Here is a 20,671-nt window from a genome sequence, read left to right as displayed (position 1 = left end):
TCATTTTGGATGAATAAGAGTTAGCCCCGGAGGTAGGCAAAGTGTGATACAGACAAAGGGAAGTGTTTATGCAAGGGCCTGAGAGACTGTAGCTCACAGGCAAAATGCAACTCATCAGTAAAGCAGAGCCTTGAGTACTGACACCCACACAGTTGTGGAGAGAGAAGACTAGAGTCAGGCGCAGGTTGACTTTGCACCACTGTCCTTTCCAGTGGTGACACATCTGGAACCCATTTGGATATGTGGTCTTGGCACCCAGGAAAGAGCTCTAATGTCAAGACAGATATTAGGAAACAATCAAAATACAGCTGGTAACTGAGCCGTGGTTTTGGATGAAGCCACCCATGGAAGAGTATGTGTAGTTGGGAATAGGAGCATTCACAAGTTATTCAAGACGACTTGAGCAGTTATCTTCAGGGTCACTTTGGAGAAAAATATTTTCCAATTGGTATGGCAGGGAAAGGACCAAGGGATAGCACCAATTCATGTTAAAAATAAGAAACTTGTAGTTTCAGAAAGAGAATAACATTTCCTGTCCTCAACTCAGTGGAGATAAGCTTGAATTGAAGGACTTTATTTGTACCTGTTGGCACACGTTAATTCTGTAATAATATTACTTAACTACTTAGAGACTGCCTAATTAAGTACATGAAAGATGACTGTATTGAACCGAGTCCATACATGTTTGGATTGAAGTTAATTTGAGCCCAGTTAGAGGTTGAATGTAATTTGACTCTTAAGTTTTATCTTAAAAACAATAAATAGATTCCAAAGGTTCTTAGTACAGTAATATCAAATTTTCAGTGTCTGGGTTTTTTTTTTTTTTGGCTGGGGGGAATAAAAGAACCTAAATGGAGAAAATGGCATTTACAGTAAAAATTACTGGGCTGTCTGGTGTCCCAGCCTCAACAGAGTGTCGTGTGGTATGTAGCCACTGCCCTCAGTGATCTAGTATCAGCCTGGACTCATTAGTTAACCTGACTGCTGTGTGCTAGAGTTCTTTAAGGCCCCCTCGAGCCAGAATGTTCTCTGAATCTGTGTCCTAAGCAAGCCTGGCCTCCATATCAGCAAAAGATCTGAGCATGTGGTCATAGCTCCTTATTTCACCACAGGGTCTCCAGGTCTCCACGAAGCAGAAGGTGTCCCCATGGGATTTGTTTGAGGGTCAGAAGAACCCGGCTCCTCTGTCCTGGGCCTGGTTCGGGACTGTCCGAGTGGACCGGAAGGTGATCAAGTATGAGGAGCAACATCACCTCCTCCTGTATCACACTCACCCCACGCCCAAGCCCCGGAGTTACTACCTCGAGCCACTGCCCCTGCCTCCCGAAGAGGAAGAGGAAGAGCCCACATCTCCCATCTCTCAGGAACCTGAGAGGAAATCAGCTGAGCTGTCAGATCAGGGAAAAACCGCAACAGATGAAGAGAAGAAGACAAAGGGAAGGAAGCGCAAGACAAAGTCCAGCTCAAGGGTTGATGTGAGTATGGGAAGTAGAGAGAGATAGTGGGTGTGTTAGCATCCCACAGAAGATTTACTAGTTTCTGAATTACATCCCTAAGAAACATTCAGAAGTGCAGTATAAGCCTATTTGTAAGTTATCATAAAGGCTCAGATATAATTAACAGAACAGCACACAAACTTTTCACAAATAACAGGATCATAGTTTCTGATTTTGCCTCTTCTACTTTTCATAACTATGTTTAATTTTATACTTTGCTTGTGATTAATACTCATTTACTATTTCACTGTCTCACAGTTTCTGAAATTTATAACTTGAATTTTTTGACCTAATAAAATCTCATCCTTGTATGTATTTTTATTATGAGGCATGTCTAAAATATTTTTTGTATTTTGAGTAGTTGATATCTGTAGTAAATTAACATAATAACTGTTTTCCTTAGATAGGATCCTATCTGACATATCTAATAAGATGGTTCTGAGGTTTCATTGTTTGCTATTTCATCTTACTCTCCTGTGTATTTCTGCTTCTTTACCATATTTTTAGATTTTATAAGAGAGAAAGTGAACATAATTTAAAGCAGTTTTACCTCTTGTTTCCCTGATAGCTTTCCCTATCTAGAATAACCTTTTCTTGAAAACCTCAGAAATCTATGAGATGGTAATTTAGAAATAATTTTATAGAATCAATGTGTAAAATGTCTTATTTAAATTCACCTGAAAAATACTCTAGAGAGAATTTGTGATGTTTTTCTATAAAATTTAAGAGTTCTTATTGTGCAGTGGAAGAAATATTCACAGTTTGTTGACCTGTCCTCATGACTACTTATTTTTATTGTCCACCTAAGTCAAAACCAAGACATTTTTCTTAGCTGGTAGCTTGGTGATTAGTATTATTCTAGAAATGACCACCCTCCCTTTTGGATCCCCACTTGAATGTCAGCGCCCTCTTCTCATGGAGCCTTTCTATGAATGTGTCTCTATTTTGAAAAAGATGCTTAATAAGATCCAGACTGCCACTTCTGCCATTCTGGGTCTCTTAACCTGTTTATCCACATGGATGGATTTCTCTTTTAGATGCTTTAAAAGGCATCAAGCCCATCGCATTCCCCAAGTGAGAACTGGTCATGTCCTTTTCTCCCACACTTCTCCTGAAGTTGCCTCTTTTCAGTCATATATATTGCAGGGAACTGAGCTTTTATTTTTCCATGGCTAGAGAAAGAGGAGCAGTGGGGAAAATATTCACATGTGATCCTTAGAGTCTCTGCACCTACTCTGAGGAAGAGAAAGCCCTGGGCAGGAGGTGTGGTGAAGGGCAGAGGGGACAAGATGGGGAACTGCAGTGGGGGGAGTCTGCTTCTTTACAGTGCTTTCTTGAAAGCTGGAACTAAGACACTGTCTAGGCTGGAGACTAGTTTCAAAGTCCTGTGCGCGTTTGTGGCTAATTCTCATCCAGGTCCAAGGATTAGGAAAGCTTTCTAAGATGAAATCATCGGGAGACTCAGCAACTGAAGATGAGTTCTCTACTCTAGGTGATGGTCAGCATTGGTGTTCTAAATGTACTTTTAGTATTTAAAAAACAGATTTCAGAAAAGATCCTTTTCCATCTTCCCCCACTGTTGTTGTTCAGTTCAGTTGTGTCTGACTCTTTGAGACCCCGTGGACTGCAGCATGCTAGGCTTCCCTGTCCTTCACTATCTCCTGGAGTTTGTTCAAACTCATGTCAACTGAGTTGGTGATGCCAACCAACCCTTTCATCCTCTGTTGTCCCCTTCTCTTGCCCTCAATCTTTCCCAGCAGCAGGGTCTTTTTCAATGAGTTGGCTCTTTGCATCAGGTGGCCAAAGTATTGGAGCTTCAGCTTCAGGATCAGTCCTTCCAATGAATATTCAGCGTAGATTTCCTTCAGGATTGACTGGTTTCATCTCCCCTACTGTAGCCAAGTCCATTTTAAGTTGAGCAAGAGTTTTAACTTAAAGGAATGTTTTGCAGAGGATATATTGACACTCTTGTCCTCTTGTCTTCCACTTTATCAAAATAACCTTGTCTGCTGGGATAGGAGCTCTCTCAAACAAGGAATTTGCGTTAATCATCTATGTGGTGTGTGGAGTAAGTGACTTTTGTGTTTAACTTTGTGTTGAAGGAGTATCCGCAGAGCAGCATGTACCGAGTGCCTCCCAACTACTCACCCATCTCCTCCCAGGTGATGCACCACCCGCAGTCCGCCCTGTGGGGCTACAACCTCATGGGTCAGCCCCAGCAGCCCGGCTTCTTCCTTCAGAACCAGTCTGTCACTCCAGGTAAGTGAGGGCAGAGCGCAGTCAGGCGACTCCAAGATGGGAAGTAATAGCTTGGGGTTCTCTTCACTCTTACAGAACTTGCATATTTCAGGGAGTGAGTGAGTGCTCAGGGGACATTTCTGTAATTCTCTCCACTCAGTTTCTTCCTTCTTCTAAAAATAAGGTTTCAGTGACTAGTTTATGTGCTACTTTTGGAATTTTTATCCAGTGTTAGAAGGAAATTAACCACTGTGAAAATTTCATTCACTTTTATCAGATATAATTCTTGTCAACATGTTAAAAGATTAGACAGTATTTCAGTGTCTTTTATTGTTTCCTCATGTTATAAATTTTAAATTGTTTATACCGTGTAGGATCTCAGAAATTTGGTGCAGCAAATAGATTTAGATATCAGTAATAAAACCTTCATAAATCACAGTAAATGTTAGTATTGCTTTGATTTAAGCCCAAATTATCTTTATATCTAGAATGCAGATTTTCTAAATAAATCTCTTAGTTAGAAATGAATTTTTTCTCTAAATGAAAGTTTGCCTGATTTTGAAAAACAATTTCTTTCGAAATTTCAGTCTTCATTTTGTTAGGATGTGCCACTCTTAACATATAATATTTTTCCTCATTCTGTGTTATATTGTGATTTTTTAAATTGTATTTTGAATATTACATTTTGAGGCCTCAGGAAGAAACCCTCTCCTGGAGCTTGCTCAAACTCATGCCCATGAAGTCAGTGATGCCATCCAACCATCTCATCCTCTCTCATTCCCTTCTCCTCCCCTCAATCTTTCCCAGCATCAGGGTCTTTTCCAATGAGTCAGCTCTTTACATCAGATGGCCAAAGTATTGGAATTTCATCTTTAGCATCAGTCCTTCCAATGAATATTCAGGACTGATTTCCTTTAGGATTGACTGGTTTGATCTTCTTGTAGTCCAAGGGACTCTCAAGAGTCTTCTCCAACACCACAGTTCAAAAAGCATCAATTCTTCAGCCATCAGCTTTCTTTATGGTCCAATTCTCACATCCATACATGACCACAGGAAAAACCATAGCCTTGACTAGACGGACCTTTGTTGGCAAAGTAATGTCTCTGCTTTTTAACATGCTGTCTAGGTTGGTCATAACTTCTCTTCCAAGGAGCAAGCATCTTTTAATTTCATAGCTTCAGTCACCATCAGCAGTGATTTTGGAGCCCTGAAAAATAAAGTCTCTCACTGTTTTCATTGTTTCCCCATCTATTTGCCATGAAGTGATGGGACCGGATGCCATGATCTTAGTTTTCTGAGTGTTGAGTTTTTCACTCTCCTCTTTCATTTTCATCAAGAGGCTCTTTAGTTCTTCTTTGCTTTCTCCCATAAGGGTGGTGTCAGCTGTGTATCTGAGGTTATTGATGTTTCTCCCTGCAATCTTAATTCCAGCTGGTGTTTCATCCAGACTGGCTGGGGCCTTAAAAGTAGGTTGTTGGGTGAGTGAATGTTGACTACAAAGAGCTAACTTTTGTCGTCATTCAGTCTCTAAGTTGTGTCCAACTCTTTGTGACCCCATGAACTGCAGCATACCAGACTTACCTGTTACTCGATATCTCCCAGAGTTTGCTCAGATTCACATCCACTGTGTCAGTGATACTCTCCAACCATCTCATCCTCTGCTGCCCCGTTCTCCTCCTGCCCTCAATGTTTCCCAGCACCATGGTCTTTTCCAGTGAGTCGGCTCTTCACATCAGGTGGCCAAAGTATTAGAGCTTCAGCTTCAGCAGCAGTCCTTCCAATGAATATTCAGGGTTGATTTTCTTTAGGATTGACTGGTGTGATCTCCTTGCTAACCAAAGGACTCTTAAGAGCAAACTCTCAAGGCAGTAAGGGTGGAAATAATACATGCCCATCCTCTCTTTTGACTTTCTCTCCTTACTTCCAAGGTGCTTATGAATTCAAGCATTTTTAAACTTTTTAGATATTGAAGTCAAACACAAGGACTGTCTCTAAATTGAAAGTTTATTATTTTATATAGGCACATACCCTTTCCCCTCACCCTAGAACACTATAGAAGGTGTTCATAAGTAGGGAGACTTTAGGTATTAGGTAAGTCTTAATGTTTTATTATGTGTAAGAAAAAAATTTGAGGAAAACAATTAATTATGGGGATTTTACATTTGTGAATTAATAGATTTTCATAAAGTTATGTACCCTATGGAGTTGAAGAAGAGTTTATACAGTCTGCTTCCATTCATACATTTTTTAAAATTTATTTTTGATTGCACTGGGTCTTTGTTGCTGCATGGGGGCTTTCTTTAGTTTTGGTGAGTGGAGGTGCCCTCTTGTTGTGGAGCATGGGTCTAGGGCATGCAGACTTCAGAAGCTGTGGCACATGGACTCAGTCGTCCTTGGCATGTGGAATCTTCCCCGACCAGAGATTGAACCCTTGTCCCGTGCATTGGCAGGTGGATTCCTTACCACTGCACCACCAGGGAAGTCTATTTGCACATTCTTAAAAAGGCAAAAGAGTGCTGTTCACAACACACACACACACACACACACACACACACACACACACACAAATACAAATCTTTAGCAATCTCTATTTTTCCTGTATACACACCAGGATGGTAAAGTTTATAAGGAAACATATGTGAATAATAAACACCATTTGGTGAGAGTTGAGAAAGTTATGTAAGAAAATAGAGCAGATTTCAGCATATTTGTTCTTATTTCTGTAGGTGATTCAGAGGTATAAGATTATATGAAAGTTAGGAAAATTAAAAGAGAGTAGATCATAGTCTAATCTTGAAAAAGTATGTCCTGCATAAAATGAGTCATTTAACTTTATATGTTATAGTGTACATTCAATTCTTGCTTCAACAAAATTTACCTTGCCACGTAACTCAAATTGACCTCTAACTTTTTTCCAAATGTTCTTCAGATGCTGTTGAATGACTTCATAAGCCATATTGCTCATTTTGATACTGAGTCTTTAAAAGAATGTAGGCTTTTCCAGTGATCAGTATTAAATGTTTGTTTCTATCATACCACGTGCTTTTAAAAAAGGTATAACATTTGTAAGGTATTTATATAGAAGTTTTCTTACAGTAAAGAATACAAACTGTATGATGAGTTGAAGATTGGCAGCTATTTGAAACCAGCAAATCTCGCCATTTTTTTTCCCCCTCTTATAGGCATTTGACAGATTATGTATGCAAATATGTTAAGGTTTTCATTTGCTTTTTTTAGCCTCACCATAATTGACATTTCTTATTTATTTTAGTTATGCACTTCAAAAAAGATGTGTTTTGTCTTTGGAATCGTGGTATTTGAAGTTTCCAAGCATTTCAAGTTTTTGAAGTATTGTCATGCCTCTCTACCACAAAACAGGCATTTTTATTTTGCTGTGTTAAAAAAACGTAAATACCATGAACATCAAAAGGGTCTCTCTGCCCAGCTTAGCACACTTGACAAAGTACACCACAAAAGGCAGCACATCTTGTGAAAGTAACGTGTTCCCGGGCTTCCTAGGTGGCACTAGTGGTAAAGGCCCTGCCTGCCAGCGCAGTAGATGTAAGAGACATGGGTTCCATCCCTGGGTCAGGAAGATCCCCTGGAGGAGGGTATGGCAGCTCACCCCAGTATTCTTGCCTGGAGGATCCCATGGACAGAGGAGCCTCGTGGGCTATAGTCCATAGGATCAGAGAGTCAACCATGACTGAAGCGACTTAGCACAGCATAACACAACATGTTCTTGGGGGCCTCACATAATTTAAAACCCACATGATTCTGAAATTGTACCAAGGATTCTGGATCTCAGGTGTTTCACTTTACCAAGCAAAGTGGGCCCTCTGATAAGTCATTCAAATAGTATAATTCACTGGACATCGCTCTTCCCATTGTCTGGAATTTATGCAATTTGTAACTGATCTTTCAAATTTGTAGAGGGTGGGGCAGTGCTCTACTTCCCAGTGTGCTCCTACAAGGAGGCTCAGAAGGTGAGATTTCTGTGTTTTGATAAAATCAGGAAGAGTTGCATCCGCATGCGCAGAAAGCCCTTCCTTCTGGTTGCTTTTGTAGGTGGCTCCCGGTTGGACCCCGCTGGCTCCTTCGTCCCCACCAACACCAAGCAAGCTTTGTCCAACATGCTCCAGCGGCGCTCGGGGGCCATGATGCAGCCGCCCTCTCTGCATGCCATCACATCGCAGCAGCAGTTGATACAGATGAAGCTTCTGCAGCAGCAGCAGCAACAGCGGCTTCTCAGGCAAGCCCAGACGCGGCCTTTCCAACAGGTTTGTCCAGATCAGCAGTGTCTTCCGCATTTCATTAGTTCCTCTAGCCAGGAATGGGTGTGGGCGTGTGACTGATTCTTCCTGTGTGGGCATCCCTGACTACCTGTGAGAGTGCACGTATATCTCTCCTGTACAGGTTTATACATACTTCTCCCCTCCTTGTATTTTACCATTATCATTGATCAAAAAAGAACTTGAAATGTCTTAAGTTGGTTAAAAGTATGCCTGAAAACAAAAAGAAGAGCTAATGATTTTCTGATCACTTATAAGCGGCAAGACTTTTATCTTTGAGATGACCTTATCTGAGCCCTCACTCCCTGTTGTAATCATCATACTCTGTGCTCCTTTGAGCTATGCTTTAATGATTCATTCATTATTTGCTGTATTACTTTGAAGTTGTATCTCTGAAGCACTGATGTTCCTTAGGCTTTCTCCTACAGTGCCCTGCATTGCCCTGACTCTGGCTTTATACTTCTGGCTATATACCTCACCAATATCTATAGAAGGCAAAGAGTAGACTACAAGTAACAGTCAGGATATGGATATCTTTAATTATTGATTTGTATTATTTCTATTTGTATGTCCTGTAAAAATAGAAATAATTTTTATTTTTTCCCTAATTTTTTTTAATGTTCAGGATGATAGTGGTTGTTTAACAAAGCATTGGTGGAAGTCACACAAAACTTCATACGGACTCAAACTACAAATCTGCACAAATACATTAAAGCAAAAAGAAGGAAGTGAGAATATGACTTTTGGTTTCTGTATTCATTTTGTGTTTTCCAAGTTTTCTTAGGAAAATTGCACTTTGATGATGCTAATGATAGCTGCTAACACCAAGAGAGCACTTACTATTTGCCAAAATACTTGTACGCATTGCACTTTGATGTACTGATTATCTTGGATCTCACAGCAGTCCTAGGAGTAAGGTACTTTATGATCCATAAAGGCAGTAGCCAATCTACAAGTGCATCCTGCTCTAAGAACAACCACAGGTTTTCAAATTAGCAAGGAATTCCAATGCTTTTAGAAATGGTGTTTGTATTTGGAGTAACTTTCTAAACGTACCTCCATTGTACAGCTTACAGCATGTCCACATTCAGTCCACTTAGTGATTTGGGGCATAGGAGTGGTAGGGTTAGGTGTGCAGTCTTAACAGAGATCCATTAAAAAAATTTTTTTTTTAACCCTTAAGAAGGACAGGAGAGAGCAGTCTAGTTTGAACCACACAAGAATGTAAACAGCAGTCACAGTATGCTCATTTCCCCCGACCTCCCAGGGAGATCTGATTGTTCAGACTCCCTGGGTATTAGGAAAGATGGGCCCAAGTTGCTTCTTACACAGAAATGATGAGAATTTGATGAAAATATTTTAAAAGCCTTGGTTTTTCTCTAAACAACAAGTTTGGAGTCATTCAAAACCTCATTGGGATTTTAGCTCTTTCTGAGGATGAACAAAAATAGTTACACCACTGTTTCCAATCCTCAAGGAGAAAAAATTTACTAGAAGCTAAATAATCACTCCACTAGAATGAATTCATCTCCCTTTTAAAGTAATAGAAACCTAAGTAAAATTTACCCTCCATTAAGTATGTTTTTTTCTTATCTACTTTTCTATCACAAGGTGTTATTTGACTTATTAATAGACAACTTTCAGACTGTTACTGGCGAGTTCAGTTTTGAATTTCTCCTAAGTGGTTCTTAACATTGGGGAGCAGCTCGCCAGCCTGGTTATAGGTGAAACGTCTGTCCTCAAAAATTCACTTCCTGATATCAGCCATGAGAAGCAGTTTCCCCTGAAGCAAAAGACTTTTTTAAAAAGGGAATTCAGTGAAAAAATCTTCATGTATTCAAAAATGTCTTTGCATATTTGGAGGTAGATTTATGACCTAAAATGTACCTATAGGACCCCATTATTAACACCACTCAAAAATACCTGTTACTCTATTCTTTTATGGGCTTCTCAGGTGGCGCTAGAGGTAAAAAAAATCCAGCTGCCAGTGCAGGAGACTGAAGAGACACGGGTTCCATCCCTGGGTCTGGAAGATCCCCTGGAGAAGGAAATGGCAACCCACTCTAGTATTCTTGCCTAGAGAATCACATGGACAGAGGAGCCTGGCAGGCTACGGTCCATAGGGTTGCGCAGAGTCGACACAACTGAAGTGACTTAGCATGGCATTCTTTTATACTGTCTAGGGTTGTACAGCTTATACCAACAGGAATTAACTGATAATTTGTTAGCTGATTCTTCTGTAGTAATTTTATCACATCTTAGGTTTTTCTTTTCTCTTTTCTTTTTCCCCTTGAGAAGTCAGGAGTTCTTTCTTCAAGTAGTAAAAGCTCAGCTGCACAGCGGTGATTGTATTGGCATACCTTGTTTAGTTGTGCTTTGCTTTGTTGTACTTCACAGATATTGCACTTACTACAAATTGAAGGTTTGTAAGTAAGTACAGATTGACAACCCTGCATTGAACAAGTCTCAGGACTGTTTCTCCAACAGCATTTGCTCACTTTCTGTCTCTCTGTTAACATTTTAGTAGTTCTTGCAATACTTCAACCGTTATTATTATTATATTCGTTATGGTGATCTGTGATTAGTGATCTGTGTTATTTCTATGACTCTCTGAAGGCTCAGATGGTTACAGTTTTTTAGCAATAAAGTATTTCTTAATTAAAACGTTTTTAAAAGACACAATACTGTTGCTCACTTACTGGATTATGGTGTGGCTTATTTTTAAAATTTTTATTGATTTAATTTTGACTGCTCTGGGTTTTTGTTGCTGCACCTGGGCTTCCTCTTGCTGTAGCAAGCAGGGGCTACTCTCTAGCTGTGGTCCTTGAGCTTCTCTTGTTGCAGAGCCTGGGCCCGAGAGTGTGCCAGCTTCAGTAGTTGTAGCTCATGGGATTAGCTGCCCTGCGGCATGTGGTATCTTCCTGGACCAGGGATCGAACCCACGTCCCCTGCATTGGCAAGCAGATTCTTAACCACAGGACCACCAGGGAAGTCCTACAGTATAGTTTGAATATAACCTTTAGATGCACAGGAAAATAAAAAAATTCAGATGACTCCCGTTATCCAGGGATATTCCCAACCCGGGGATTGAACCCTCATCTCTTGGGTCTCCTGCATTGGCAGGCCGGTTTTTTACCACCAGGGTCACATGCGAGGCCCTACTTTATTGCAGCATTCGCTTTATTGCTGTGATCTAAAACCAAATCCACAGTATCTCCAAGGTATGCCTGTATGATAGTCACCTCTACTCCTCTCCTATATTCTTTTTTAACAGAAGCAGGCATTTTTTTTTCCTACCTCATCATTCTTTAAGTGTTGGCTAATCAAGAGAAATAGTATTCTTTAAAGGAAGAGGAATGCATACATGATCAGACACAGGGTGGAGTGGTCCTCCATAGAGCAGATGAGATCGTATGTAGCATTTCTAAAACGCCTGCACCAAAGAGGTTCTGAGGGAAATGTTAGCACCTTTTCTTTCTCCCAGTAGATCATGGATTAATATACATAGACTCTAGCTACATATGGTATTGTGGCAGAAAACAAATTTTCATGTAATCTTTAAAAAGGTAGAATTATATGGAATATAAGTGCTATTGATACATTGTTTTCATATTTTATTCTTGATGCAATTAGCTGTTTTCTAGTAAGTACTGACCTATGTGCTTCATAGTAAGAAAAGTTGATTCTGATTTTGGCAGCAACATTTTCTCAATTTAAATGCATACACAAAATGTGATTTCTCTCTAGCTGTTTAAAACTTGTGTTTTTTTTCCTTTCTCAGTTTTTGGCTTCTTTTAGAGAAGATGAAATAGGTATCATTTTCCTCCTTATCTTACCAATTTCCTAATTACAGAAATCCAACAAGCTTGATGGAGAATTTCAAATTATCTTAGCTTTCAAAATTGATCTTAGTATTGTGACAGATCCTTTGAAAGACTAACCGGTTCCTCCAAACCTTGGATGTGACTGCTCTTTCGGCTGGCTGTACAATGACACCCTACCCCCCACCCCTCTAGCTAGCTGACCCTCTCTTCTTAGCTCAAACATTGGGTCTTTATAATACTTGTATCATTTCATTTACTGAGCAGAGGGTAGAAATCTATGAGATGTTTGTTGAATGAATTCATATTTTGAGCAGCTATTTCCAGAACCCTGAAACAAATATTTATTTATGTTGACTGTGCTGAGTCTTTGTTGCAGCGAGCAGAGGCCGCTCTCTAGTTGCAGCGCACTGGCTTCTCACTGCAGTGGCCTCTCTCGTTGCAGAGCACAGGCTTCAGGAGGAGCGGACTTGGTAGCTGTGGCATGCTGACTTAGTTGCTCCATGACATGTGGGATCTTTATGGACCAAGGATAGAACCCATGTCTCATGTTGGCAGGTAGATTCTTAACCACTGGACCACCAGGGAATTCCAACCCTGGAGCATCTTTAGCAACCTTAATCCTTAGCAATATGATTTTTATCCACAAATTCATCTTGTAGCTCTTCCTTTGAGTGCTTCCAGAAACTCTTCTCAACAGTAACCTCTGCTATGCTTGTTTTGAAAACATAGATGGGGCAGAGAAGGCCCAAGCTCTTGAATTCCAGATGTGGCTCAGACCTGGCAGAGTCATCCTAGCCTCTTTCCATCTAATGGAGAGAGTTGATGTGTAATGGAATCTCTAGCCTTAGATGGTGCATGAGGAAAACTAGAGTCCCATTATAAAGTAACTGATTCTGCTTCAGAGGCTGAATATATCAGCTTCAGTTGGTCATGCAGTTTTCTGTTATGAACCATCTTACATTTCCTCAGGAATATATTAATAGTGTTGTATATTAACACCAGTGCTAGAAAAATGGTGCTAAATATACAATAGCATGGATGTTGTTAGTATTGTTAATCAAATTATTTGATGTAATGACTTATTATAATCAAATGTATTTTCTTATGGCTTTAGTGCATATTGACATGCATAAAGATGTTTTGGCAAGGAAACTTGTTTTTATTTTTCCCAGTTACAGTCTTCATCCAGTAAAGTAAAAATGCTCTCCCTCCATTCCTTACTCAGTGTCCCTTATTGAAATGAGACCCAGTGTCATGATTTCTGTCATCTTTCTGCTCCAGAGGCTCATCTATAAAATGGAGCTAATATGACACTTGCTTCATAGGCTTCTTGTGAAATTAATGATTTAACGTGTGTAACAGCCCTCAGAACAGTGGCTACCTTATAGTGTGTTCTCAAAAAATGTCAGGTGCTATACTTCATGTTACTGTTTTATTAATATTATTTTATGGTTGTATTATTTCAGAGGAAATCCTTGCCCCATAAAAATGATCTTTATTTTCTTAAATATGTTAAGGACTAAAAATAAATGTACATCCAATGCTTTACTTGCATAATTACATTCATTGTCCTATTATGACTGGTACTTAGTGGAAACCAGTAGAAGAGACCAAGAAAAAGAAACATTGTTTAGTTTTCCTAATAGTCATTTTGGCTTCTTGGAGCATTATGTTTTTACGATCTAAATTCTGTGATACAAACTTTAGAACAGTGATTCCAATTTCACTATTAAAAGTATTACTGTTGTATTTTATTTCCCACATATTCCATGAGAAACTATTGTAAAATATAGAATTTTGGTTATAATAATGCCAAATGCTGCTTAAATTGTTTTCCAGTTACCTTTTTATTATTTCTCATATTTGTCTTCTGATAGGAGATACCTACCTTCCCCACCCCCACCATATCAACCTTTTAGGGAAGAGGGTTTTGAAGGGAATTTTAAGCTTTGACACAGGAAGAGGACCTAATTTTCTACCTTGATTTATGATATCACTTAATCCTGATTTCTCCTTTCCAGTGTACACAGTCCTCTTGTGTTCTTTGGAATAATGCTAGAGAGTTTGAGAGTCCAGTGAAAGATAGACAGAAGTTATGTTTATCTTAATTTGACTGAGCAGATTTGGAAGAAAGCAATTCACTGCTGGCTGTAAATAATGAGTCCTAAGGATATTCGTGACATTAAAGAGGAGGATTTCTGCCAGGCAAAAATGATGTGCTCAGTTATAGCATATGGTTACTTGGATATCCTAAAGTTGGCACTTGGTTTGCTTGTTCTCATGTTGGCGTTGGATAAGAACTGAAGAGTGCAGCGCCTTACAGAAAGTCTTATTATCACCTGCCCCTGCCGGCAAGCATGGCTGGGCTCAAGAGAAGGCTTGGAGACCCTCCCAGAAACTGTGTGGAGGAGAGAGGGATTCAACAGGCCCCCGCACCAGCACAGCGCTCTCTGCAGGGAGTCCGGGTCGCCAGCAAGGGGATGGGGCTCCCCTCAATAATGGCAACTGACACCCTTCTAAGATTTTAATGAAAGAACATTGAGTCAGTCAGAGCCTTCCAGAGTTGTTAGCGCCTTGGCAGAAGTGACCCTGTAACATCCTGAAAACAGGCCTCTCGGATTGATAGAGCCCATTTAAGTTAAGCAGCATCCTTTTTATCTGGTAACTGATCTCCCTTACGGATGTGGTATCACCTTGGTGTATGTTTCCTTCCTCTGATCTTTCACTCCTCCTCACTCTCTAGCAGTGTCTCTCAAACATACAAGGTTAGATAATAGAGCAAACACTTGTATACTTACCACCTAATTTTATTAAATAATAATGTTCTGCCACATTTGCTCTAGATTTTTTTTTTTTTTTTAACATAAATACGATAGACATGGATGAGGCCCCTGGTTTCCTGCCATTTCCTTTCTTTCCTGTAAAGATGTAGTCATTATCATGAATTTGTGTTTCTCTTTCTTATTAATGTTTTTATATTTTTGCTACTTATTTTTGCGTCCATTGATACAAACATTATATAATATCACCTTCAGATTTATGGCCTCACATAGGTATTATTGTATTGTTTTTTATCTTTTTAATGTTGACTAATTTTGAATTATATCTACTTTGTTATACTTACTTGATTTTATTTGCTTGTCTGCTCAGGTGCTGTTTCATGATGAGTGTTAACATTTATTCATTCTGTTAATGATCATTTAAGTTATTTCCAATTTTTTGTTACTGTTAACCATGCTACAGTAAACATTTTTGTACACTTCTGTTTGTGCAGAGTTTCAGGGTATGTATGTGGAAGTAGAAGTGGAGATTTAATTTCCAAAGTGATAGTGATTCCCATCAGTTATAAATGAGTGTTTTACTTTCTCCGCATCTTCACTAAACTTTGATTAACCTTTAATTTTCTCACTCAGAGCTGCTGAAATGATATTGTATTATGACATTTTAATTTGCACTTTCTGATTACCTGTGAGGTTAGGCATGTTTTATAACTCTACTAGCTATTTAAATTTTCCCTTCTGCAATTTATCAGATTGTATAATTTGAACATATTTCAAAATAATTTGGTTCTTATTTGGTAAAGGTATGCAGATCAATCTTATTGAAACAAATCTTGAGTTTTGACACGAATCCTTCATGAACTTACTCAGAGACTATGATTTTTATACATCTCAGTGACAAAAATGAGCTTATGAAAACAAAACCCACTGAGCTAGTAAATATGCCCTAACAGCTATCACTTTGTTCCTAGGGTGGAAACTGTGTCCAGAAAAGTGAATGCTCTGCTTATTACTTAATAGCTGGTATTTCTCTATTTACTTGGATGATGAGGAAGTAATTTGATGAAATTATGATTGTGCAAATATAATGATCCTGAAGATAGTGTACACAGCTTGATTTTTATGAATGGAATGAAGATAGGGGTGATTTTTATGAATGGAATGAAGATAGAAAGTGAACCACTCATATAAAGGTGATAGAGTTGGATATAAGACAAATGAATAGATACAGTGAATTATGTACTTACCCCTAAAATGGTGAGAATAGGTATTATTTGCTTGGGAAATTCCTCCTGTTATTTCTAGTTCTTATTATAGTAAACTGCTTTTTTTTCAATTAAGGTTGTGAATATTTTATGTCATCGCTATTTCTAAACCTCAGTGAACAGAAAAACTTTAATATCTCAAACAAAATGTCACTTAGAATCTATTTATAAAAATGATTAAGCAAGGAAATCATTGACTTGAAAAAGAGGAATATTTTTTCCCCCAGCATGGAGTTTCCTTTTTATTAATAAATTAGATTCCTTGTTAGCGTGTAAACACTAGAACACTGTAAATAGTTCTTGTCTATTTTGGTTGATTGAATGTGTGGTTAAAGTGATGCTCTGTTTTCGTTTGCATTTACTGGCAATGGAGCAATCTAATGACCTCCTCCGATAATACATGACTTGTTCACTTAATGTCTCATCTGTTTCATGTGACCCAAATGTCCTGAGCTCTTCTCCCCTGATTCTGGGCTGGGAAAGTCTCAGGCACTCTTTGGCTTACACTGGGGGGCCCAGCATCCTTTTGTTTTGGGAAGTTATCTGGTTCTGATCGCTTCTCTACTTGCTGTCTGTCCCCATTTAACCTCCAGGTTGTGGTACTACTCCGTTACGTGACTGTTGTCATGTTATTTGTGTCCCAGCCCATGGTGATATTGTTTGGCATATAAATTAATATAACCTATCTTAGGGCCTGGGGTTTTAAGTCTTGACTCCCTGAAATATTGTTTTGAGATGAACTGATTCTTATGTGTTTTGGCTACCCACATCATTAGGCTAAAAAATCTTATCTGTATTGTCTGCCGTTTTCTTGCTGTCCCCTTTCTGTAGGACTTCTGTAACTCTGCTGTCTCCCTTCTGGAAGACTTTGACAACATAATGGTAACACCCCTGCTGTCATTCCTTATACTTTCTTTTCTTTCTTTCTTTCTTTTTTTTTTTTTAAATTAAGTAAATGTTTATAGCATTACTCTTTGAACATCAAAATGAGAAGCAGGTTATTCCTCTATAGCTGGTAATAATTACAGTCTTCATTTCACTGTTACTCACTTGGTTTATGTTTGAAACCATGACACAAAATCATGAATGCATTGCCCATGTTCACTTCAACAGAATTTATTTCTGGAAGTTGTCCCCTTTGATTGCCTCGTGCTTCCCATCATATATATGTATGGTATAGAAACCAGTGAACGATTGTGTCCTGGGCTTGGGAACATAGGCAAGTTCGTGCACCATCATCTCAGTCCCACTTTCAAACCCATCTATTCCTGAGCTCTTGCTTCTCTCTGTGGTAACTCAACATCATTAGTGGAGGAACGCATGGCATGCTGACTCATAGGCCAATGCAAGATAATGAAAACTGTGGTTATGACAATGCCCTACTCATCACATCCCACTCACTGGTTCTTCCTAAATTCTCAACAGAACCCATCATCTCTGTTTTCTTTCCGGTATGGAGAAGATTTTTTTTTTTTTTTTGAGCATAGGTCTTGTGCATGCATGTCATAAGACCTCATCTCTACTGCTTTGCCTGGGCTAGCTAAGAATGCATGTTTTGCATTAAATTACTTATAGGTTTCTATATCAGGTAGCCAACCCACAACATAAACCCAAGAAGCATTAGAATAAAACAGAGCACACATCTCAGATGTGAATGTAAGTCAACTTGTTTCACTACGAATTTAATGGGTAACATTTTCTGTACATTGGTGAAAATATCCTTAACTGCAAATACAACTTTGACAATATTTAGGTGATGAAATACTGCCATGTAGGCAATTTCATTAATTGTTCTTTAGGCAGAGGAAAGTTTGCAGACTTTTCTGAAAACAATTTTTCTATCAGTTTTTCCTGAGATTTGTAGTATACAGAGAGCAAGCAAAGTTTCTGTTTGTTTAAAAACTTGAATTAAACTATCAGATTTTAAAATACTTGCATATAGTTTATGTTTGCTGTAGGGCAATTATTGTTCAGATAATGTAATTTAAACAATATAATTTGCATTTATCATTGATTTTACTTTTTAAAAAATAGACAAAATATTTTATTCATCAAGTATTTAAAGAGTTATATATAACCTACATATTCATTCAAATAAATGGAAACGTATGTATATATCTTTGCTGTCATTTCACTATTCTTATCTTTCTTTAATAGTCTCCAATATTAGAAATTTAATGAATGCATTATTCAACTAATCAATATGCTCTAGTCATCATTTATGAGCACACTAACAGTTGTTTATTGTTGTTTAGGTTTATTATTGAAGTGTGTTTATTTCAAAATGAACCTGTTTGTGCCAGTAGTTAATGTTACTGTTAATTGATCACCAACTGAGTTATATTTGATGTGAAAGCTTTATGAAAGAATCAAGCACAATGGTCAGCAAGACCTCTTTTAATTAAAGAATTTTCTATGTATCTTTGTCTGCAATCAAAATATACCCATGTACTGTGATGCCAAAGCTTTTAGTTCACACCATTTGTTGTTTAACCTTGGACACCGTTACTCAGGACCTTCCAAACAAGTAGTTTGAAACATTACCCACTGGTTCTCAGTGGGTGACCTTTATTATTATTATTCCTAAATCAGCATTTTCAGAAACACAGAACAGCATTTTCAGAGTCATAAAATCTGGCTGTGGTTTTCAGGTACAACACTTCTCTCTCCTTACAACCCTTAAATAGTATTGGCAAGTTACTAAATAGGAATTTGAAAATATCATTACTAGTGAATTGAGTGGAGAGAAGTTTCCTGATCCTGAAGTGCTGCTGATTGTAATGCTTACTGCCTGCTAATTGGAGTCATAACCAATTCTCTTGTAGAAAGAAAGCCTCACATTTTCTCAGTTGACTCAGAGTGAACTAATGAAAAGAAGAAGACCCAGAAGACTGAAAATTGTCTTTGAGGATGATGTATCACAAATTTTAAGCCTACCGCATTCATTCGTTTCCAGTCACGCAGGAGGTTTTCAGCGTCTGTCTGAGCTCAGATACTCTCTTGTCTAATTAAAAATAAAGCAGTAAGAGAGAGGCTTAATCTTATACAGGCCAGGAAGAAGAGTCATTATTGAACAGCACAGCTGTTTAAAAAGTTTTTACGAAGTGGAAATTTTAGAAAATAAAATAGATTGCTATTTCTTATCCAGAGCCAAACCTAGAGCAAAGTGTTTAAAAACAAACATGGTAGGAATTTACCTTGTAGGAATTTACAAGGTAAATTTATCTTGTGGGAATTAACCTTGGGTCTCAGGGTAGAGATGGGTTCATGTAGCTGTCAGAATTGCCCAGTTAACCGTTTCTTACTCCCTTGGCACTTGTAACTTGGGTACCTGAGCCAGGGGAGCTGAAGCCAGACCACAGTGTGGCACCTGACTAGACACAAATGCTCCATCAGAAACCAGCCTCCTGAACTGCCCTTTACACTCACAAAAGCGTGAAGTTAATGTTGCCTCTGATTGTTTCAGTTAAGCGGAAGGAGAGGGCAGTTGAGCTACTACTCTACTCTCTAGGTACTAATAAAACGAAAGAAGAAATCATTAGAATGACAGATGCTAAGAATTGAATTGAAAAGTGAGTTTTTAAAACAAAAGATGATACTCAAAAACATGGGGCACTTGAAAGCACTTGGTAAACTAATTTATGCTGAGATATAAATCTCAATTTACCTCTGGATCTCTTCTTTAGCAGATAAACTAAATTAAATCTTAGATTTCCTCAATAGATATTTATTGAGCACTTACTATATGCCAGATACAGTGCTAGGAACTGATCTTGTTTTAATGAAATAAAGCCTAGATAGTTTTCTGAAAATAGCAGATAAATAGATTGCATGTGACAAAGGTGAGCCTAAGTCCTGATTTGCCAGGAGTGGTCTCTGCTCTGCTCCCCTGGCCTGTCCCACCGGTTTGGACGATACGTTATGAATGCATATGCATATGAATGCATATGAATGCATCCCCTTCCTGAATGCAGCCAAACCATCCTATTAATATTTTAAGACTTTTACTAACTTCCAGTTTCTAGTTCTCTTATTCCCACATTGGAGGATTGGTCCTCATTCAGCATCTTTTTAAGTTAAACTCCAAGAGATAGTGAAGGACAGGGAAGCCTGGCGTGCTGCAGTCTGGGGGTCTCAAAGAGTCAGACGCAACTGAGCGGCTGAACAACAACAAAAACAACAAAAGTTACTAAACAACTTCTTGGTTGTCTATTCTTTACTCAACAGATTGAATATCTCTACAAATTGAAGTAATTTGTTCCTGGCATTATTCTGGGAGAAACCAGATAACAGCAGGAGGTCATTTCAGTTTGGAAAAAGAGGGATATTTTTCGATCAGGGCAAATAGGACTATAAAGCCCTTAGGGAGTGCTGGCTGATGTGACGTATTTGTGATTTGCTCAGGGAGACTATTGAATGTTAGAACCCGTACCTCCTGCACTTAAGGAGTGAGTTGGGCAAAAAATAGCATTGGGAAGAAACACAGTCTATTTATAAATAAGCAGTTTACCTTTGGACTAAAAGTGGTTCACTGAAGAATGCATGAATTATAGAAATTTTTTACCCCTTCTTGCTTTGTTTTCAAAGTTACAGTGCTTTTTCTTGAATGTTAATTTTATGATTTTAAAAATGGAAATAGTTTACAATACATATTTCTTAAATTTCCACAGTCTCAACTATTTGTCAATAAAAGAATGTTGCCCAGTAACTCAGATACTTACCCTGTTAGTGTTTTGGTCCTTCTGTCCCCCCACATGTAAGTCAGTTTCTTTTATA

General features: G+C 38.5%; 1 protein-coding gene across 3 annotated transcripts in view; it reads left to right on the top strand.

Annotated features, from left to right (window-relative positions):
• Positions 1 to 20,671, top strand: part of MED12L (mediator complex subunit 12L) — a 361,400-nt gene that overhangs the window by 321,864 nt on the left and 18,865 nt on the right. For all 3 annotated transcript variants that reach the window (XM_070374718.1, XM_070374715.1, XM_070374713.1), the window contains 3 exons: positions 1,113 to 1,475; positions 3,599 to 3,755; positions 7,803 to 8,014. In XM_070374718.1, coding sequence (XP_070230819.1) covers positions 1,113 to 1,475; positions 3,599 to 3,755; positions 7,803 to 8,014 — 732 coding nt within the window. The remainder of the gene's footprint in view (positions 1 to 1,112; positions 1,476 to 3,598; positions 3,756 to 7,802; positions 8,015 to 20,671) is intronic.

Source organism: Bos mutus, chromosome 1 (genome assembly GCF_027580195.1).
Source record: "Bos mutus isolate GX-2022 chromosome 1, NWIPB_WYAK_1.1, whole genome shotgun sequence".
Classification (NCBI taxonomy): Eukaryota; Metazoa; Chordata; class Mammalia; order Artiodactyla; family Bovidae; genus Bos; species Bos mutus.
This window is presented reverse-complemented; position numbering and strand designations above follow the sequence as displayed.